Source organism: Symphalangus syndactylus, chromosome 3 (assembly GCF_028878055.3).
Source record: "Symphalangus syndactylus isolate Jambi chromosome 3, NHGRI_mSymSyn1-v2.1_pri, whole genome shotgun sequence".
Lineage (NCBI taxonomy): Eukaryota > Metazoa > Chordata > Mammalia > Primates > Hylobatidae > Symphalangus > Symphalangus syndactylus.
In genome coordinates, this window is record NC_072425.2 from 147,328,185 (window position 1) to 147,351,066 (window position 22,882).

The 22,882-nt window shown below is 42.5% G+C and overlaps 2 protein-coding genes and 1 pseudogene across 14 annotated transcripts in view; 1 reads left to right on the forward strand and 2 right to left on the reverse strand.

The window, feature by feature from the left end:
- Window positions 1-12,016, reverse strand: part of ZBTB44 (zinc finger and BTB domain containing 44) — a 95,983-nt gene extending 83,967 nt beyond the window's left edge. For 6 of the 13 annotated variants that reach the window (XM_055273782.1, XM_055273778.1, XM_055273780.1 and 3 more), the window contains exon 1: window positions 11,465-12,016. Coding sequence is in view for 1 of the 13 variants with exons in the window: in XM_063635664.1 (XP_063491734.1) it covers window positions 10,908-10,914 (7 nt within the window). In the remaining 12 variants the exon portion in view is untranslated. Of the gene's footprint in view, window positions 1-10,907; window positions 11,442-11,464 lie in introns of those variants that run through there. The other 7 variants (XR_010119903.1, XM_063635665.1, XM_063635663.1 and 4 more) reach the window with 3 other exon arrangements.
- LOC129480026 (uncharacterized) lies at window positions 1,381-1,461 on the reverse strand (annotated as a pseudogene).
- Window positions 12,017-12,114: 98 nt separating the features above from the next.
- The window catches only part of LOC129478600 (uncharacterized), an 88,552-nt gene continuing 77,784 nt past the window's right edge, over window positions 12,115-22,882 (forward strand). Inside the window, exons 1-3 of the mRNA XM_063636656.1 lie at window positions 12,115-12,214; window positions 13,439-13,575; window positions 14,186-14,623. The gene's annotated coding sequence lies outside the window, so the exon portion shown is untranslated. The remainder of the gene's footprint in view (window positions 12,215-13,438; window positions 13,576-14,185; window positions 14,624-22,882) is intronic.

Consider the following 22,882-nt stretch of genomic DNA (forward strand, 5'->3'; position numbering starts at 1 on the left):
TCGCTTGAAGCTGGGAGGCGGAGGTTGTGGTGAGCCAAGATGGCACCATTGCATTCCAGCCTGGGCAACAAGAGAGAAACTCCATCTCAAAAAAAAACAAAACAAACAAAAAAAACCAAAACGCCCCCCAAAAAATATCATTTAATACCTGTAGAAGGATAGTAATATCCTGAAGTAAAAGAATATCAAAATTGTAAAAAGGCCAGGTATCAAACATCTGTAATTTTAAGTTTTTTTTTAAAGCTATATAAGGAAAGTATTAAAAGGGAAGAATATTCAATGTGGAGACAAAGAAGGATGTTAATCTCTAATTAATAAGCTTCAGCCACCTATTTCACTCTTGCAAGACAGAGTTATCAACGTGAAATAACAAGATAATACAAGTCAGTGATTTACTCCAGGGTAAGTTATGTAAAAATGTGCCAGCCAATATCAACACTGTAACTAATAATATTAGTGAAAAAATTAATTTAACACTCAATGTGGCCTTCAAGCAGAAGTATAATACAAATCTAATATATTTTTTTAATTTTTAAAGGCACACATACAATCACTATTTTTTTTTTTTTTTTTTTGAGAGGGAGTCTCGCTCTGTCGCCCAGGCTGGAGTGCAGTGGCGCAATCTCGGCTCACTGCAAGCTCCGCCTCCCGGGTTCAAGCCATTCTCCCGCCTCAGCCTCCCGAGTAGCTGGGACTACAGGCACCCGCCACTGCGCCCAGCTAATTTTTTGTATTTTTAGTAGAGACGGGGTTTCACCATGGTCTCGATCTCCTGACCTCGTGATCCGCCCGCCTCGGCCTCCCAAAGTGCTGGGATTACAGGCTTCAGCCACCGCGCCCGGCCACAATCACTATTTTAAATCCTATGGCTTGGAATATTTCTAGCTCATTGCTTAAAATGGGGTGAAGTATTTCTAATATAAAGAACAAAGAAAAACTAATGTAAGTTTTAGCTTAACAGGAGATAAATTTTAAACAATTATTCTGAAGTACTAAGGACTATCTGTTACAGTTATGAATGTGGTAGCACTTAAAAAGCAAAAACACCCCATAACGCTTATATAGAGTGTATTCAATAGGGGTTACAAAATGTCAGGAAACCACAGGCGGAAATTTGATATATGAAATATTTATAAGAGTATTAAAAAATCATATTGGAAGAAGCTTAATTAGAAGTCTCCTAAGTAATGAGGGAACCCTCTTTACAACAGTCTTTAATGCTTGACCATTTTCAGTGATAAAAGACTAGGAAGAGTTAATAAATTTTTCAGAGGATCATTGTACACAGACATGGAGGATACAGCATGTTACTGGTTTTTACACAGCTGCGAATACTGCTTTATAATAAGAATATACATATATTTTTTCTTTTTTTAAAAAAATATTTTTCCAGTGCTCTACATATTCAGAGAAACTTCTCTAGTAACAGACTACAGAAATGATCCCTGAAAGTATAGTCCTAAGAATATATTTTTAGTCAGTAACATTTTATTTTGAAAACTTTTAGATACAGCAAAATTTAAAGAATTTTATACCAAGCTGCAAAGGAGGAAGTCAAACTGTTGCTGTTTGCTGATGATATAAACGTATACCTAGGAAACCCTAAAGATGCATTTGAGAAGCTCCTAGATCTGATAAATGAATTCAGTGAAGTTTCAGGATACAAAATTCATGTACACAAATCAGTAGCACTGCTATATACCAATGATGACCAAGCCGAGAATCAAATCAATAACGCAATCTCTTTTACAACAGCTGCCAAAGAAAAATTAAAATACTCAGGAATATACCTAACCAAGGAGGTGAAAGATCTCTACAAGGAAGACTACAAAACACTGTTGAAACAAATCATTGATGATACAAACAAATGGAAACACATCCCATGCTCATGGATGGGTAGAATCAATATGGTGACAATTACTGCCAAATGCAATCTACAGATTTAATGCAATTCACATCAAAATACCATCATCATTCTATAGAACTAGAAAAAACGATTCTAAAATTCATATGGAACCAAAAAAGAGCCCATATAGTCAAAGCAAGACTAAGCAAAAAGAACAAATCTGGAGGAATCACATTACCTGACTTCAAACTACACTACAAGGCTATAGTTACCAAAACAGCATGGTACTGGTAATAAACACAGGCATGTAGACCAATGGAACAGCATAGAGAACCCCAAAATAAAGCCAAATACTTACAGCCAACTGGTCTTTGACAAAGCAAACAAAAACATAAAGTGGAGAAAGGACACCCTATTCAACAAACAGTGCTGGGATAATTGGCAAGTCACATGTAGAAGGATGAAACTGGATCTTCATCTTTCATCTTATACAAAAATCAACGCAAGATGGATCAAAGACTTAAATCTTAAGGCCTGAAACCATAAAAATTCTTGAAGATAACATCAGAAAAACTCTTCTAGACATTAGCTTAGACAAAGAATTCATGACCAAAAAACCAAAAGCGAATGCAACAAAAATGGGACCTAATCAAACTAAAAAGCTTCTACACAGCAAAAGAAATAATCAGCAGAGTAGAGACAACCCAAAGTGGTAGAAAATTTTTGCAAAGTGTGCATCCAACAAAGGACTAATATCCAGAATCTACAAGGAATACAAACAAACCAGCAAAAACAAACAAACAAAAAACCACCAATCCTATCAAAAAGTGGGTTAAAAAAACATAGACAATTCTCAAATGGTATAAAAACAGCGAACACATGAAAAAATGTTTAACATCCCTAATTATCAGGGAAATGCAAATTAAAACCACAATTAGATACTACCTTACTCCTGTAAGAATGGCTATAATTTAAAAATTAAAAATAATAAATATTGGCATGACTGTGGTGAAAAGGGAACACTTTTACACTGCTGGTGGAACTGTAAACTAGTACAATCACTATGAAAAACAGTATGGAGATTCCTTTAAGAACTAAAAGTAGGCTGGGCATGATGGCTCACGCTTGTAATCCCAGCACTTTGGGAGGCTGAGGTGGGCGGATCACCTGAGGTCGGGAGTTCGAGACCAGCCTGACCAACATGGAGAAAACCCATCTCTCCTAAAAATACAAAATTAGCTGGGCGTGGTGGTGCATGCCTGTAATCCCAGCTACTTGGGAGGCTGAGGCAGGAGAATGGCTTGAACCCAGGAGGCAGAGGTTGCAGTGAGCCAAGACTGCGCCATTGCTCTCCAACCTGGGCAACAAGAGCTAAACTCCACCTCAAAAAAAAAAAAAAAAAAAAGAACTAAAAGTAGAACTACCATTTGATCCAGCAATCCCACTACTGGCTATCTACCCAAAAGAAAAGAAGTCATTATGTGAAAAAGACACATGTACACACATTTACAGCAGCACAATTCCCAACTGCAAAAATATGGAACCAACCTAAACGCCCATCAACCAACGAGCAGATAAAGAAAACGTGGTATATTTACACCATGAAAACGGAATGAAATAGTGGCTTTTGCAGCAACTTGGATGGAGTTGTAGGCCATTATTCTAAGTGAAGTAACTCAGGAATGGAAAACCAAATATTGTATGTTCTCACTTATAAGTGAGAGCTAAGCTACAAGGACGCAAAAGCATATGAAGGATATAATGGACTTTGGGGACTTGGAGGGAAGGGTGGAAGTGGGGTGAAGGATAAAAGACTACACATTGGGTACAGTGTACACTGCTCAGGTGACGGGTGCACCAAAATCTCAGAAATCACCACTAAAGAACTTATCCATATAGCCAAAAGCCACCTGCACCCCCAAAACTATCAAAATTCAAAAAAAAAAAAATCAAAGAACATGCAAAAAAAAAAAAAATTTTATAGTTGAATACCTGAATAGCCATACCTAGAGCCTACCATTAACATTCTACTGTAGGCCGGGCGTGGTGGCTCACGCCTGTAATCCCAGCACTTTGGGAGGCCGAGGTGGGCAGATCAAGAGGTAAGGAGATCGAGACCATCCTGGCTAACACGGTGAAATCCCGTCTCTACTAAAAATACAAAAAATTAGCCGGGCGTGGTGGCGAGCCCCTGTAGTCCCAGCTGCTTGGGAGGCTGAGGCAGGAGAATGGCGTGAACCCAGGGGGTGAAGCTTGCAGTGAGCTGAGATCGTGCCACTGCACTCCAGCCTGGGCGACACAGCAAGACTCCATCTCAAAAAAAAAAAAAAAAATTCTACTGTAATTGTTTTATCACATACCTATCCATCCATCAATCCATCTTGATTTTTACTCTACTTTTAAAATGCCTTTTAAAGTAGTATCTAAATGCAGTTTCTGAAGCAAGGGGTCAGAAACTCCCACACCTATTAGAAAGGAAAATGATATACAATCATTCATCGCATGTGTCCCTCAATGATAGACCACAAATACCACAACAGTCCCATATTATAATATCATATTATTATTGTTTTTGAGACAAGAGTCTCGTTCTGTTGCCCAGGCTGGAGGGCAGTGGTGTGATCTGGGCTCACTGCAACCTCTGCCTCCCAGGTTCAAGCAATTCTCCTGTCTCAGCCTCCCAAGTAGCTGCGACTACAGGTGCATGCCACCACACTTGGCTAATTTTTGTATTTTTAGTAGAGACAGGGTTCACTATATTGGTCAGGCTAGTCTCGAGCTCCTGACCTTAGGTGATCCACCCGCCTCAGCCTCCCAAAGTGCTGGGATTACAGGCATGAGCCACCGTGCCCAACCCTGTAATACCACATTTTTACTGCACCTTTTCTAGGTTTAGATATGCTTAGATATACATATACTTTCCACTGTGTTACAAAAGCCTACAGCATTCAGTACAGTAACATGCTGTACAGATACGTGGCCTAGGAGCAACAGGCTATACCATATAACCTAGATGTAGAGTAGGCCATACCATCAAGTTTTGTCTAAGTATACTTTATGATGTTCATACAATGACACAATCACCTAACGACGCATTTCTCAGAACATATCCCTGTTGCAATCTCTGAGGTTGTTACAGCATCAGTCATGTAGTTCCCTATTCATGGGGACTGAAAATATATTCAATTTTTATGGCTTGTTACATTTAGTTGTGAGGTGGAGCAAAGCGGCTAAGTGCTAACTCTAAACAGCCTTGAATTTGAAACCTGGGTCGGCCACTTATTGTGACACTCTAGGCAAGTCATTTAATGCTTTTAGATATCAGTTTCCTTACTGCAAAATAAGATACTAGTAGCAATGTCAAAGTGTTAATGTGAGATTTAAATAAGATAATGTATAAAATGTTTAGCACAGCTGACATACAGTAAGGGCATAACAAATGTTAGCATTATTATCAACACTGTATTAGTTCATTCAGCCTACACAACAGGTTCTAGTTGCTACATGGCTACACATACCCATGCAACTGTTTATAGTATTCTTTTTCATCACCTTATGTGTTCTAAGAACCTTGGGTAGTGTATGTATTTTACTGAGATTAGGCCAGGCACGGTGGCTCACACCTGTAATCCCAGCACTTTGGGAGGCCGAGGCGGGTGGATCACAAGGTCAGGAGATCGAGACCATCCTGGCTAACACGGTGAAACCCTGTCTCTACTAAAAATACAAAAAAAAAAATTAGCCGGGCGTGGTGGCAGGCGCCTGTAGTCCCAGCTACTCAGGAGGCTGAGACAGGAGAATGGCATGAACCCAGGAGGCGGAGCTTGCAGTGAGCGGAGATCACGCCACTGCACTCCAGCCTGGGCGACAGAGCGAGACTCTGTCTCAAAAAACAAAACAAAACAAAAATAAAATAAAATTTAAAAAAATGAGATTAAAGACAGAATGAGGGTGAATGGGTCCAAGTGCAAGCATTCTCCATCCTCCCACTCCACTCCCTAATGGAACTAGATGTTCACTCTATTATTGAAAGCAGTGATTGTGGAATCCTAATAAGGGAAAAGGAGTCAGGTGGGTGGGAAAAGGGTACAGCAAAAAGAAAAAGCAGATAAGGTGTAAGTCTGCCTTTCTTCATGGTCCAAGACACACAGCCCTCCTGCACAAATAACTCACAAGCTTTCTGCACTCAACTTATCACCAGACTCTCGGCTGACAGAAAAATGCAAGTTAGCTCACTGCAACCTTGGCCTTATCAGTACTGCACATAGCCCTCTCTGCAGCACACAGCAGAAGCATCATCCTATAACGTCCCCAGCAAGCCATTGTCTCCTGGCAGTCAGCTTCTCTCTTGCTGACCTGCCCGTTGCACCCTTGCAACCAACCTACTTTCATACTTTCTCTAATAAATCTGCCCTTCTTTACCTACAATTGCCTTGGTAAATTCCTTTACTGCCTGCAACACCAGCCTCAGCTAGTGTGACCTATGACAGTGAGGATGAACACAGGAAAACACACTACAGGCAGTTTTGCTTTTCAGCACTTGGTTGACAGGAGGCTGATAAACTGCCTAATTGTGCTCTGCTTACTTTAGATGAACAATGCTCCCTCTTAAAACTTCATTTGAGATCACATAATTACGAATTTGTATCAAATTTGGTCCAACTCAAACAAAATGTGTTATCTCCACTGATCACACATCCAAATGCCTTTTTAACTGTATATAGCATATTTATGCCAGTTTTGTTGTAGATAGAGTTTTGTTGTAGATAGAGTCGGCTGGGCACAGTGGCTCACGTTTGTAATTCCAGCACTTTAGGAGGCCAGGATTACACTTAAGGAGGCCGAGGCAGGTGAATCACTTGAGGTCAGGAGCTCGAGACCAGCCTGGACAACACGGTGAAACCCCCCATCTCTACTAATACAAAAATTAGCTGGGCGTGGTGGTACACGCCTGTAATCCCAGCCACTAGGAAGGCTGAGGCAGGAGAATCGCTTGAACCCAGGGGGCAGAGGTGGATTGCAGTGAGCTGAGATCAAGCCACTGCATTCCAGCCTGGGAAACAGAGGGAGACTGCATCACAAAAAAAAAAAAAAAAAGTTAACAAAGTACATGGAGTCACAAAACCTCTACCAACTACCTGCCTCTTTAAAGACATGATTTAAGTAAAAGCTACAGTTCTATTTTTATGGAATTTTTATTTAAAAATATGGTATCTAGGCCTATGGCTACAGGCTTATGCGTGTAATCTTAGCACTTTGGGAGGCCAAGGCAGCAGGATCACTTGAGCTCAGGAGTTTGAGAGATCAGCCTGGACAACATAGTGAGAAATCTATCACTATTTTAAATCACTATTTAAAAATCATTATTTAAAAAAAAAAAAAGAGCTGGGCACAGTGGTGTGTGCCTGCAGTCCCAGCTACTCAAGAGGTTGAGGCAGGAAGATCCCTCGAGCCCACAAGTTCTGCGCTGCAGTATCCTATGCTGATTGGGTGTCTGCACTAAATTAGGCATCAACGTGGTGACCTCCCGGGAGTGAGGGACCACCAGGTTGCCTCATGAGGAGAGAACTGGCCCAGGTCAGAAACAGAGCAGGTCAAAACTCCCGTGCTTATTAGTAGTAGGATCGCAGCTGTGAATAGCAACTGCACTCCAGCCTGAGCAACACAGTAAGCCCCCCCACCCACCCCGTTTTTTAAAAAAAAAAAAAAAAAGTAAGCATGGAATCCACTTCTCTGCTAACTTCTAAAAATTAGTCTTAGTTCTTTCTCTTTGCCAGAGGAAGCAGAATCTAATTTTAAAATTTAAAAGTACTTCTATGTGGCTTCACATAACATAATTCGTCTACTGCTAATTCTGAGCTTGATATGAGAATGTAGTAGATATTAAAAGGAGTATAGTAAAGGTAAACAATACTTCATCTTTAAAAACTAATTTTAATGAGGCTTATTCAAATGTAGTTTTTGTTTTGTTTTGTTTTGCTTTAGAGACGGAGTCCCGCTTTGTCACCCAGGCTGCAGTGCAACGGCACAATCTCAGCTCACTGCAACCTCCGCCTCCCCGGTTCAAGCAATTCTCCTGCCTCAGCTTCCCAAGTAGCTGACACTACAGGCATGTGCCACCATGCCCGGCTAATCCAAGTATAGTTTTAAAACATTATTTTGACTTCTACATTATGTATATACTTTACATAAAAATAAAATCCTAGGTAAAAACTGAAACCTATGAACCATATCAAATTGGTAGCATAACAAAAGTATTTCAAGTGACTTTTGAACACAGTACTCATTATACATTCTTCATGCAATATAGTCTAAATACGAAAATAAATGCAAAGAAATCTTAAACTTTATGAAGCTTATTGGTATTAGTAATACCAGCACTATAATTTAAAAATGATTTTATGTATACAGTGGGAGAAAGCAAATAAGTTTATTATTATTATTTTTTTTGAGACAGGGTCTCACTCTGTCATCCAGGCTGAAGTGCAGTGGGGGCATGAACATGGCTCACTGCAGCCTCAACCTCCTGGGCTCAAGCGATCCACCTGCTTCAGCCTCCTGAGCAGCTGGGAACACAGGCACACACCACCATGCCTGGCTAATTTTTTTATTTTTTATAGAGATGGGGTCTCATCACGTTGCCCAGGCTGGCCTTGAACTCCTGGGCTCAAGCAATCCTTCTGCCTCGGCCTTTCAAAGCCCCGGGATTACAGGCATAAGCCACCGTGCTTCGCCAGTTTATTAATTGTATTAAAAATCAAGATTTTCATTTAAGACAAGAGACAAATATAGAGTCAAGGAAGAAAAAGTCTGCTTGTTAAATAGGAACTGGAATATCACTCTGAACTCATGATTAAACAAGGAAAAAACTTTTTCTTAGTTCTCTCCTCTCAAAGCACCTAGAAGCAATGACACTGCAGCAGCAACGAATATGCCAAACATCCAGAACTTGGTTTCTATATACGATTTCTCATTAAAAAGAACCAAGACTCCCTGGATAAACAGCCCTTTCCAGAGGTGAGCAAAGGAAGTATAAGATAAACCCTGGAGTAACTTGTGTCAGAAAGCACTCCAAGATTAATGGGGAGCAGGGGTGTCAAAACACACGAGTCAGCCTGGAATGGTTCCTACTGACCAAATCTGGGACAGTTTGGTCATTAAAAAGAAAAACGACTGTAACTGGTTATAAAACAAGGAATAAATGAAAACCCATGAGAATCTGAAGTGGTATCATTCACCCCTGCCCCAAAAAACATCTTATATGCCATCACTGGGGGTGGCTATTTCTCCAGCTCTTCACTCTAAATATTGAAAAGTAAGGAGATTAAATTTAACATTTAATTTGCATTTTGGGGAAGAACAATAGTTTACCTGCACTTAATGAAGGAAATCTCTTCCTTAGAGAAAACCTCCAATAAAATAACCGATTTAAGCAAAAGTCATCATGGGTGCTAAAAATCACTAGGCAAAAGATCGTCAGAAAGTGGGTATTTGCTTAGTGTCCAAGTTTTACCCCAAGATTACATATTAATCACAAACTGGCAAACCACACCTTTACAACACATCAGTAGTCAGGACTTTAATCAAATGGTTACATTTAACATCAATAATAGTGTGGGAATCTGACATTATGTGCCTCCTATATTATGCAATAGGAGGTACACAGCATCACCTATTAAATATTCTTGCCAAAGGAAGTTTTACTTTAAGCTAATTAAGCCTTCCTTTACACCTAACTTCCAGTTAATAGGAAATTCAGGGAGAAAGAGGAATAAATGAAATGACATTTAGGAGGGCACAAATCCAGAATGTGGGTATATTTTACAAGACAACTGGTTTGGTCAATTAGGTGTCAGAAAAAAAGAAGGGAGCGAATATTCATCCTATTTAACTTCCCCTGCAAAAAGGAGAGGGGATGGATACTCTTCATTTTACAAAAGGGACTAAAGACTTAATCACCAAATGCAATCAGTGCATGAATCTTGACTGACTACAACTGGGGGCAGAACCCTCAAAGACACTTTGAAACAACTGAGGAATTTTGAAGATGGAGTTGTTAATTTTGATAGGCATTAATGATGATACTGGGGTTAGTAGGAGAATGTCCCTATTTTTAAGAAACACATGCTGAAACATTTGAGGATTACAGTGTTTGCAGCTTACTTTCAAATAATTACACACATACAGAGAAAGACAGGAGACAATATGGCAAAAATGCTAATCATTAAATTGGTTATTCATTGCATTGATTAGCATTTTTATTCATTGCATGAATAAAACCGATCACAATTGTATAGAACGAACCTCTATACGACTAAAATTTTTCATAACAAAGTTAATAAAATTGTACTTCTATTGAGAAGTACCGTAGAAAGTACACGAAAGTACATCTATACCGGAATTATATTTGGGTTGAAATCTAAACTATCTTACTAGTTGTGTGCCCTAAGGCAAGTTGTAATTCTTCGTATCGCTAAGTTTGTCACTTCTATAAAATTCAAGTAATAATATCTGCATCATTAGGTTGTTCTGAGAATTAAATAATTACAAATGCAAAAATGCCAAGCAGTACTGCACAAAATGAATAATCTGGTTTTCATAATTAATCAGTACATTACTAATAATCCTAAAATACAAAACTACAGGACTACGTTCATTATATTCACATTCTATGATAAGGGGAAACTACATTAAGTAAAATTATTATTAATCCGCTGACAGTCCAAGTGAAGTAACGGGGGAAATGAAGATTTATACATTATTTTTTAAACCCAAGAATCCCAACTGAACACCTAGAGAAAAGGAAATCAAAATCGTGCAGCTTGCTTCCGGTATTAGCCGATCTCCAAATAAAACATTAAGAAAACAAGTGGAAGTTATAGAGAATTTCTTCCTGACTTCAAGAGATTATCTACTTACATGCTAAAAAAGAAATTAAGTTTTTGTCTTCATTTTTCTAAGTTCCAAAAAAAGCACACAATTACGGGGTTTTATTCTAAATTCTGCTTGGATTCACAGAACTCACATGGACACAATTTCCTTTTAATCAGTTCTAACGTACCTGTCATTTCTCGAGGTAACCCCTTTTTCTGATTAGGCCAGCAATAAAACGACTAGACGTAGAGTGATCCTCAAGAAGGAAAGAAAAAGAGGTGTGTGTGTGTGTGTGTGTGTGTGTGTGTGTGTATATATATAATTTTTTTTTTTTTTTTTAAGAAGTGCCATCTTTTTCTTTCCTGTACCAGAGAAAAAGCAGAAGGGGAAAGGAGGAGGCAAAAAAACAGGTCTGAGCCTCCCGGGTTCGACCAGGTGAGAAGTGGCTACACCTCCGGCCGCTCCGGGTTAGGGTGTTGGGCAAATGGGCGTGCAAAGGACGGGCAGCTCCCTGGAAGGTCGGGGTAACTGCTAGGGGACCGCGGGGCCCAAGGCCGGTCTCCTCCCAGAAGGATTAAATGCCACCGAGGGGTTCCCGTGGGGTGTCTCCCAGCGCGGACTAGGGTGACAGACCCGGCTCTCCGCTCCCTTCGGCGCCAGGTGGGGGCCACGCGGTGTCAGCCACGGGCAGCGTGCAGGGGCCGTCCCCCGCGCGACCGGAGCCCGCCCTCCCCTCCCCGTTACCTGCGGGCGGCGGCGCCGGGCCCGGAGGCCTGCTGCTGCTCCTCCTTCTCCCGCCAGGCTGGGGCGGCGAGGCGGCGGCGGCGGCGGCGGCCCGGGGGGAGGGGGCGGAGCGCGCGGCTCGCTGCCTCTCTCCTCCCCCGGGAGGCTCAGGGGCCCCTATCTCGGGCCGCCGCGCCTAGGCCCGTGAGCAGCCTGTGGCTGGGGCATGGCGGCACAGCCCACCGGCGTGCCCGCGAGGTGGGAGTGCAAGGAGGCGGGGAGGGAAGCACCCCCAGCGCTCGGAGGGGCCAGAGGGGAGGAGCGAGGGGGCCCGGGAGCCGCGCGCGGGCGGCCGTTGGGGACGGTTGGCCGAAGGCAGGCGGTTGTTTGGGGAGCGCGGCGACGGCTCGCGTGTTCCCAGCGGGGCGGGGTGGGGAAGGGGAAGGGGACTGAGGGGAGGGGAGGGGGAGGTTGGGAGGGAGCCGCCGCCGCGCGCGTGCGGGCCGGCGCCGCCGCCGTTGCCGCTCCGCTCACTCCAGCCTGTTTGGGGGCACTTTGTTTGTGTCCCACAATGCTCTGCGCGGGCGGCCTGGCTGGGGAAGGGGAGGAGAAGGGGGCGTGGCGGAGCGAGTTCGGGGGCGGGGCTCGGAGCGGGGAGGGAAACGTGATGATTGCGCAAGCGCAGAAAATGGGCCCTCCTGGCCGTCGGGACTTGCACTGTCGGTGATTCCGTCTCCTTAGACGGTGGAGCCTGCGTGACCCAGAAAGGCCGTGAGTCTTGCCACTGTATTTTTGCATATGTGCGCACATGTGCCGATTTACAGTCACATGCCCCATAAGCCCTGTCCCATTTGTCCTTCCTCTAAGCCGTCCTCTTACCCAGTTCCCCTCTCACACCTGAGAAGCATTTCTCCACAGGAGTCACATTTATAGCATTTTTTTTTTCTTCGAACTAAAAACATAACTCCTATTTTCTCGGGTAGTTTTTGTAGCGAGGTCGAAATGGAAACACTTCAGCCCCTCTTCGGCGAGGAAGGTTAGTTGGTAAGGTGCCCATTGTTCACCCATGGAAACAGGCCTGCCAAGGGCCGCCCCGCAGACAGGTGAGCCCGCGCCCCCGTCCTGGGCGGACTGCGACCTGCGGCAGGTGTCTGCATTGCGTGGCTCCTCCGGCCTCCTCGCAGTGCTTGCTTTCTGCCGTTCTAGCAGTTGCCTCGGTGACCTGGCAGGACGTGCGGCTCTTGAGATTAGTGGAGAAACGGACTCCCAGGTCCCTCTCGTTCTTCCAACACAGGGACACCTAGAGCTGCTCCAAAAATATACCTTACTTCTTCCACAACCGTGAATCTGTCATTTTTACTGCACCATCACTTACTTCCCTGGCCTTCCCGGAGGAAGTGTGCGGGCCTCCCCGAAGTAACCGGTACCGCCCGGGGGGCTTTGAAGCTCTTGGTCAACTGCAAAACCAATCAACCTAGGAGTTAAAACAACTAGGGCCCTAAGTCTTGGCTTCCCCTGGCCGGGCGGGCGAGCGCTCTCCACACCGCCCCCGGAGGTCATAGGGGTTCCCGGGACTGCAGGCGGCAGCGCCCCAGGTGCCTGGGGGCGGGCGGGGTGCGGGCGGGTGCTCCTTGGGCGCTTTCTGTTTTCCCACGCCTCCAGCTTGCAAACCGAAAGACTTCTTTCCAGAGGGTTTTGTGCAAGGTGGGTGGACGTCCCGCTGAAGTAGAGTGGATTTTCCTTTTGAAACACTTGGCAACATCTCACATTAATTCACTCTGAGAGACAAGCAGCCAAGCACCTGAACACCCTGACACTTGCCAATCTTCTTTAGGAATAAAGGCAATAAAAACAACTTCTGTTTTCCTTCGCAGTTTCCAACAAGTTTTCAAGTATGTATAATGTTATCTAATCCTTACGGCAACTGTAATTCACAGGTTTTATCACAGGTTTCTATTATTATTCCCACTATCATTCTTATTATTCCCATTTCAGAGATGAGAAAAATCAGAGAGATGCGAACTAGGCCCAGAAACTTTTGCACTAAGATTTGAAGACAGGAAGGGAAAGAAGGCGGAATGCTTACCCGGGAGAGGACTAGCGGCCACGAAAGGGCAGCAGCTGGGGCCCTGGTGAGGAATGTGTGAGAATGTATGTAGGTGGTAAGCAACTGGACAAGAATCAGGGTGGAAATGAAGTAGTCAAATCCTATCTACCTCTCCTAGTGCCTTTAACAGGATAGTCAGTCAATAAAAGACCATGAAGCGAGTCTTTTCTAAGTGCTTCTGCAGGGGCTGTGGTGGCAGTTCCTTAACTACTACACTGATACAAAAATTTGCTTTCCTTTGTAGTACAACTTGAAGTCAGGTAGAGGAATGCCTTTAGCTTTGTTATTTTTGCTCAGAATTGCCCTAGCTTTTCAGGGTCTTTTGTGGTTCCATACAAATTTTAGTATTGTTTTTTCTAGTTCTGTGATGAGTGTCATTGATATTTTGGTAGGGATTGCACTGTATCTGTATGTGGCTTTGCGTAGTGTGGATATTTTAACAATATTAATTCTTTCAATTCATGAGCATGAGATATCTTTCCTTTTTTTTTCGTTCTCTTCATTTTCTTTCATCAATGTGTATACTTTTCCGGGTAGAGATTTTTCACTTCCTTGCTTACATTTATTCCTAGGTATTTTATTTTGCTTTTTTGTAGCTATTGTAAATGAGATTGTTTTCTTGATTTCTTTTTCAGATTGATGGCTGTTAGCATACAGAAAATCAACTGGGCCGGGCGTGGTGGCTCACGCCTGTAATCCCAACACTTTGGGAGGCCGAGGCAGGCGGATCACGAGGTCAGGAGTTCAAGACCAGCCTGGCCAACATAATGAAACCCCATCTCTACTAAAAATACAAAAAAGTTAGCTGGGAATAGTGGCACGCGCCTGTAGTCCCAGCTACTCTGGAGGCTGAGGTGGGGAATCGCTTGAACCCAGGAGGCAGAGGTTACAGTGAGCCGAGATCGTGCCACTCCAGCCTGGTGACAGAGCAAGACTCCGTCTCCAAAAAAAAAAGAAAAGAAAATCAATTGATTTTTGTATCCTTCAACTTAACTGAATTCGTTCATCAAAGTTCTGAGAGATGGAGTCTTTAGGTTTTTCTAAATATAAGAACAAGTCATCTGCAAACAAGGGTAAGTTGACTTCTTCCTTTCCAATTCAGTTGCCCTTTATTTCTTTCTCTTGCCTAATTGCTCTGGTGAGGACTCCCAGAATTATGTTGAATAGGAGTGGTGAAAGTAGGTATCCTTGTCTTGTTCCAGATCTTAGTGGAAAGGCTTTCAACGTTTTCCTGTTCAGTGTGATATTAGCTGCGCGTTTGTCACATATGGCTTTTATCATTTAAAAACTTTTTTCCCCTTAGATTATTCCCGTCTCCTCTGCCTTTTCCACTTAAAAAAATTTTTTTTGGAGACAGGCTCTCATTGTGTTGTCCAAGAGTGCAGTGGTGCAATCTGAAACTCCTGGGCTAAATACAGTCTGAAACTCCTGGGCACAAGCGTCCTCTGGCCTCAGCTTTCCAAATAGCTAGGACTACAAGTGTGCCACCATGCCTGGCTAATTTTAAAAATTTTTTGTAGAGATGGGTCTTGCTATGTGAACTCGGGCTCAAGTGATCCTCCTGAAGTGCTGGGATTACAGGCGTAAGCTACCATACCTGAGCCCTTTCCTGCTTTTCTTTCTCGTTTAACATTTAAATATTTTCTTCATGTGTTTTTTGGCTGCATAAATGTCTTCTTTTGAGAAGTGTCTGTTCATGTCCTCTGCCCACTTTTTGATGGGGTTGTTTGTTTTTTTCTTGTAAATTTGTTTGAGTTCATTGTAGATTCTGGATATTAGCCCTTTGTCAGATGAGTAGGTTGCAAAAATTTTCTCCCATTGTGTAGGTTGCCTGTTCACTCTGATGATAGTTTCTTTTGCTGTGCAGAAGCTCTTTAGTTTAATGAGATCCCATTTGTCGATTTTGGCTTTTGTTGCCATTGCTTTTGGTGTTTTAGACATGAAGTCCTTGCCCACGCCTATGTCCTGAATGGTATTGCCTAGGTTTTCTTGTAGGATTTTAATGGTTTTAGGTCTAACATCAACATGGCACATGGATACATATGTAACAAACCTGCACATTGTGCACATGTACCCTAAAACCCTAAAGTATAATAAAAAAAAAATAAATAAACCATAAGATAAAAAAAAAAAAAAAAAAAAAAAAAAAAAAAAAACATTTAAATATTTTATCATCCTTCCACTCCACCCCCACCTCAGGTCTGAAGAATTTATTAACTAACAAATGACCTTGAGGCCCTTAAGAGCTCAATGCTAGATGCTTGGAGAGGGTGTGAGAAAAATTTCAAAGAAGATTAACTTTTCAGGAGCCCTCTTGTCTATTTTGGCTCTGGGCAGGGTCAGTTTCTGTGGCTTCTGCAGCCTCCCACCTTTTTCCTTCTTGAGCTGGTAGAGACTTGCCTCTGGGTTGCTGGAATATACACACCTTTCTTTGACACTAGGTTAAATAATACTGCTGGGAGGATTTTGTGAAATCAGAATCCTGTACACAGGTGAAACAAACAAATGTAGACAGTATGAGGAGCCTTTAATTATTAACCTGGTGTGGATGATTCTGAGGAATTCAAATTCCAGGCAAATTCCAGGAGTTATATTTCAGCCACGAGCTCTTTGAGGGACTAAATTCTGCAAAAGATGGCACTTAAAGACCATTAGAACTGAATGGAAACTTAGTTATTTAGTCCGAAAGCATTAGCATTAAGGCATGAATGCTTTCTACCCGACCTTGCTTCCTTATTAGATTATACAACTACATATATAAAAAATTAATCTCACTCTCTTACCCTAAAATTTATACCTCTTCTAGTGTTCACATTTTACCATTCACCCAGTGAAGCAGGTTGACTTTGCTACTTTACTACTGTATCTCAATTCCAATCCGTCAACAAGTCCTGTTGAATCTGTCCCTCTCCACTGCCACCATCCTAAAATAAGATGATACTAGCTTGTGCCTGGAGAATTATAATACCACTCATGTGCTTTCCCAAATGCACTCTCCCTTTTCCTCATTCTCTACATGGTCGCCAGAGTTGCAATGCATAGCAGTCATGTCAGCCAACAATGGCTTCCTATTGCTCCCAGGATAAAGTCCCAAACCCTTAGCATGGCTTTCACACCACTATGCAATCTGGGCCCTTTCAGTGTCTTAAGCTTCATCTGTTAGCTATGCTTTTTCAGGAAACGTGCCAGTTGCAGAGGCGGTTTTGTTTTTTCTTTCCTTTTTTTTTTTTTTTGAGACGGAGTCTCACTCTGTCGCCAGGCTGGAGTGCAGTGGCGTGATCTTGGCTCACTGCAACCTCTGCCTCCCGGGTTCAAGCGATTCTCCTGCCTCAGCCTCCCAAGTAGCTGGGACTATGGGCGCACGCCACCACACCCAGCTAATTTTTGTATTTTTAGTAGAGACGGGGTTTCAGCATATTGGCCCGGCTGGTCTCAAACTCCTGACCTTGTGATCTGCCTACCTTGGCCTCCCAAAGTGCTGGGATTACAGGCGTGAGCCACCACAACTGGCAGTTTTTTTTTTTTTTTTTTAACATCTTATAAAATGCTACGCGCTTTCTCCACTACGCATATTATTTCTTCCATGTAGAAATACTGTACTCCATTCCTTAGCTGATTTCCTTTCAATCCTCAGATCTCTTCTTTTACATATAGATACACATATATAGACACACACATATACATATGTCAGCTTTCTTGAGATATAGTTCACATACCATACAATTCACCCATTTAAGATATGTAATTAAATGGCTTTTGGCATATTCACAGAGCTGTGCAACCATCACCGTAATCAATTTTATAACATTCTCATTACCCAGAAAGAAGCACATACCTGTTAGCAGTTACTCCCATTTTCCCCCACCTCCTCGGCCCTAGGAACCACTAACTTAGCTACTTTCTCTCTGTACGGATCTGCCATATATTTCTTTTTTGCAGTTTCAGTGAGAGCTGTGCCATGTTGGCTAGTGTATCGGTTAAGTCCTCTGCATTGTTTTCCCTCTTTTTTCCCCAGCATTTCTAAAAAGGGACTAGGTTGTTTGCCCTATAGTGTTTGCCACAATCTGGATTTTGTCAACTGCATCCCTGTGGTGTATTTATGTTCCCTTAGCTGCATTTTGTGTAATTTGGCAGTAGGATCTAAATGTTTTATCAGATTCAAGTTTAATTTTTGGCAATATCACTTTATAGGTGGCAGTGTACATTTCCACTGAGAGATAACACAGTGTATGCTTGTCCTTCTTTTTGTGATGTTGGCAGCCATTGATGAGAAATGCCTAGATCAGTTCATTCATTAGGAGTTTTAAGTGGTGATATAATTCTGTCTTTCTTCATTTACTAGCTATTGTACAATGTTTCTACAAAGGGAAATTGCCTCTTTTTGATTATTTGATTACCTAGTGATATTGTTTATATAGGAAAGCATGATAAATGCTTGATTATTTCCCTTTTACCAAATAATCTCTTAATTGTTGCCACTTCTCTCCTTTTCAGCCCCTACCATCCTGATCCAGAGTCCTTAACCTGACCCCCAAGACCTTGAATCTTTGGGATCCTACTCCTTTTGTAAGGTCCTGCATGATTTGGTCCCCATCTCTGCAGCCTCCTTTCAGGCCACTTTCCTCCTCTCTCACTTTACCTAAGCCAACTGACCTATTTTCATTTCCTAACTCACCAGAGTTTTTCCCATTTCAGGCCCATATTCCCTCACCTGGAAAGCTTTCTCCAACTTCCCCTAACTCTTACTTACCTTTCAATCATTGTTTTTTTTTAAGGAAGGCTACGTTGGTCTTCTGATTATATCCTCTCGTACCATCCTCTGTTTGACCTTCATGGCACTTCTTATACAGATGCTCCTCAACTTATGATGGGGTTATATTGCAATAAACCCATCGTAAGTTGAAAATATCATAAGTCAAAAATGCATTTATTTATTTATTTATTTGAGATGGAGTCTCACTCTGTCTCCCAGGCTGGAGTGCAGTGGTGCAATCTCAGCTCACTGCAACCTCCGCCTCCCGGGTTCAAGCGATTCTCCTGCCTCAGCCTCCCTAGTAGCTGGGACTACAGGCCTGCACCACCATGTCCACCTAATTTTTGTGTTTTTAGTAGAGATAGGGTTTCACCACACGGCCCAGGCTGGTCTCAAACTTCTGACTTCAAGTTATCCACCCGCCTCAGCTTCCCAAAGTGCTGGGATTAAAGGCGTGAGCCACCACACCCAGCCAAAAATGCATTTAATACATCTAACCTACCAAACCATACCTGGCCTACCTTAAATGTGCTCAGAACATTTACATTTGCCTAAAGTTGGGCAAGGCCTACAGTTGGGCAAGATCATCCAACACAAAGCCTATTTTACAGTGAAGTATTGAATATCTCATGTACTTTATTGTGGAAGTAGAAAATAGAATGGTTGTATAGACATGTGAAGTACAGTTTCTTTTGTATATTTATCACTTTACACTGTTGTAAAGTCAAAAAATCTCAAGTTGGGGACTGTCTGCAGTTGATATTTATACTTATTTGTGATAAGCATATGTCTGATCATTTGTATAATGTCTGCCTCCTCACTAAACCATAAGTTCCATGAAGGCAGCAGTCATATCTACTATTTTTCTTCTAAGATTAACTTAATGATTGGAATATAGTATATGCTCAAAAAATAAATGTTGAAGTTGTATTTGGGAAAAAGAAAATACTTTATCTTAGCTGGGTGCGGTGGCTCACACCTGTAATCCCAGCACTTTGGGAGGCCGAGGCAGGTGGATCACCCGAGGTCAGGAGTTTGAGACCAGCCTGACCAACAGGGTGAAACCCCATCTCTACTAAAAATGCAAAAATTAGCTGAGCATGGTGGCAGGCATCTGTAGTCCCAGCTACTCAGGAGGCTGTGACCGGAGAATTGCTTGAACCCGGGAGGCGGAGGTTGCAGTGAGCTGAGATCAAGCCACTGCACTCCAGCCTGGGCGACAGAGCTAGACTCCATCTCAAAAAAAAAAGAAAAAAGAAAAGAAAATACTTTATCCCAACTTGTAAAGAGTAAAGATAGCTAAGATTCACTGAGTTCTTCTGATATTCAAATCTGAGTAATCTGGCTCCAGAACCTAAGATATCAGGTTGAAATCCCAGTATAGGCATACCTCAGAGATATTGTGGGTTCAGTTAAAGACCATCACAATGAAGTGGGTCAGACACATTTTATGGCTTCTCAGTACATATAAAAGTTATGTTTACGCTATACTATGGTCCAAGATTGTCCAACCCGTGGCCCGCAGGCTACACGCAACCCAGGACAGCTTTGAATGTGGCCAAACACAAATTTGTAAACTTTCCTAAAGCATTATGAGATTTTTTTTTTTGCAACCTTTTTTTTAGCACATCAGCTATTGCCAGTGTTAGTGTATTTTATGTGTGGCCCAAGACAATTCTTCTTCCAATGTGGCCCAAGGAAGCCAGAAGATTGGACACCCCTGCTATAGTCAATTAAGTATACAAAGCCGGGCGCGGTGGCTCACGCTTGTAATCCCAGCACTTTGGGAGGCCGAGGCGGGCGGATCACAAGGTCAGGAGATCGAGACCACGGTGAAACCCCGTCTCTACTAAAAATACAAAAAATTAGCCGGGCGTGGTGGTGGGCGCCTGTAGTCCCAGCTACTCGGAGAGGCTGAGGCAGGAGAATGGCGTGAACCCGGGAGGCGGAGCTCGCAGTGAGCCGAGATTGCGCCACTGCACTCCAGCCTGGGTGACAGAGCGAGACTCCGTCTCAAAAAAAAAAAAAAAGTATACAAGAGCATTATATCTAAAAAAATAAAAATTAAAAATACTGTATTGCTAAAAAGTGCTAATGATCATCTGAGCCTTCAGCGAGTCATAGTCTTTTTAGTGCTGGAGGGTCTTGCCTCAGCGTTGATGGCTGCTGACTGAGCAAAATGGTGGTTGCTGAAGGTTGGGGTGGCTACGGCAATTTCTTAAAAAATGAGACAACAATGAAGTTTGATGCATCAATTGATTCTTTATTTCACAAAAGGTTTCTCTGTAGCATGCAATGCTGTTTGATAGCATTTTACCTGCAGTAGAATGTCTTTCAAAACTGGAGTCAGTCCTCTCAAACCCCGCTGCTGCTCTATCAACTAAGTTTATGTAATATTCTAAATTCTTTGTTGTCATTTCAACAAAGTTCCCGGCATCTTCACCTTTATGTTTATCTTGAGTAGATTCCATCTCAAGAAACTATTTTCGGCTGGGTGTGGTATATGCCTATAATCCCAGTATTTTGAGAAGCCAAGGTAAGGGACTCACTTAAGACCAGGAGTTCAAGACCAGCCTAGGCAACATAGCAAGACCGTATCTCTACAAAAACAATTTTTTAAATTAGCCAGACATGGTGGCATGCACCTGTAGTCCCAGCTAATGGGGAGGCTGAGGTAGGAAGATTGTTTGAGCCAAGGAGTTTGAGGTTACAGTGAGCTATGATTGCGCCACTGCACTCCAGCCTGGGTGACAGAGCAAGACCCTGTCTCAAAAAACAAAACACTTCCTTTGCCCATCCATCAGAAGCAACTCCTTATTGTTCAAGTTCCATTATGAGGTTGCAACAATTCAATCATATCTTCAGGCTCCACTTCAAATTCTAGTTCTCTTGCTATTTCTAGCACATCTATAGTTACTTCCTCTACTGGAGCCTTGAACCCTTCAAAGTCATGAGGGGTGGAATCAACTTCTTCCAAAGTCCTGTTAATGTTGATATTTTGACCTCCTCCCACAAATCACGGATGTTCTTAATGACATCTAGAATGGTGAATCTTTTCCAGAAGGTTTTCACTTTGCCCAGATCCATCAGACGAATTACTATACATGGTAGCTAAGGCCTTTTGAAATGTATTTTTTTTTTTTTTGAGATGGAGTCTCGCTCTGTTGCCCAGGCTGGAGTGCAGTGGCGCGATCTCGGCTCACTGCAGGCTCTGCCTCCCAGGTTCACGGCATTCTCCTGCCTCAGCCTCCCGAGTAGCTGGTGGGACTACCGGCACCCGCCAACACGCCCGGCTAATTTTTTTGTATTTTTAGTAGAGACGGCGTTTCACTGTGTTAGCCAGGATGGTCGTCGAACTCCTGACCTCGTGATCCACCTGCCTCAGCCTCCCAAAGTGCTGGGATTACAGGCATGAGCCACCGCGCCTGGCCGAAATGTATTTCATAAGACCTGAAAGTAGAAATAGCTCTGTGATCCATGGACAGCGGAATAGACATTGTGTTAGCAGGCATGGAAACAACATTAATCTTGTACATCTTCATCAGAGCTCTTGGGTGACCAGTTGCACTGTTGGACAGCAGTAATACTTCGAAAGGAATCTTTTCTGAGCAGTAGGTCTCAATAGTGCGCTTAAAATATTCAGTAAACTATGCTGTAAACAGATGTGCTTTCTCCTTCAGGCTGTGATGTTTCATTTATAGAGCACAGGCACAATAGATTGAGCATAATTGTTAAGGGCTCTCGGATTTTCAGAATGGTAAATGAACATTGGCTTCCACTTAAAGTCACCAGCTGCTTTTGCCCCTAACAAACGAGTCAGCCTGTCTTTTGAAACCAGCCACTGCCTTCTTCCCTCTAGCTATGAAAGTCCTAAATGTATTTCTTTCCAATCTAAGGCTGTTTTGTCACAAGAAGCATAGCTTTCAGCTTATCTCAGCTTTTGATCTTCCTCACTAAGCTTAATCAATTCTAGATTTGATTTAAAGTGAGAGATGTGTGACTTTTCCTTTCCCTTGATCACTTGGAGGCCATTCTAGGGTTATTAATTGGCCTAATTCCAATATTGTTGTGTCTCAGGGAATAGGTCTGAGGAGAGGCAGAGAGACTAGAAACAACTGGTCAGTGGATCATAGGAGCACACATGTTTATTAAGTTTACCATCTCACATGGGTGCGGTTTGTGGTGCCCCTAAACAATTACAATAGTGATCAAAGTTCATTGATCACAGATCACCATAATGGTTATAATAATTAATGAAAAAGTTTGAAATATTGTGAGAATTATCAAAATGTGATAGAGACATAAAGTAAGCGCATGCTGCTGGGAAAATGGCTCCAATAAACTTGTTCGATGCAGGGTTGCCACACACATCTTCAATTTGTGAAAAATGCAGAATCTGCAGAGTGCAATAAGGTGAGGCACAATGAAACAAAGTATACCTATAAACTCTAATCTGTAGGAATACACCATACAAATCTATATATTGAAGAGGAACTAACCTCAATTTTGGGGGGTTCTAAATTTATAAATCCCAGGGAAGAGACTTACTGGTTTAGCTTGGTTTGAGTACTCATCCCTA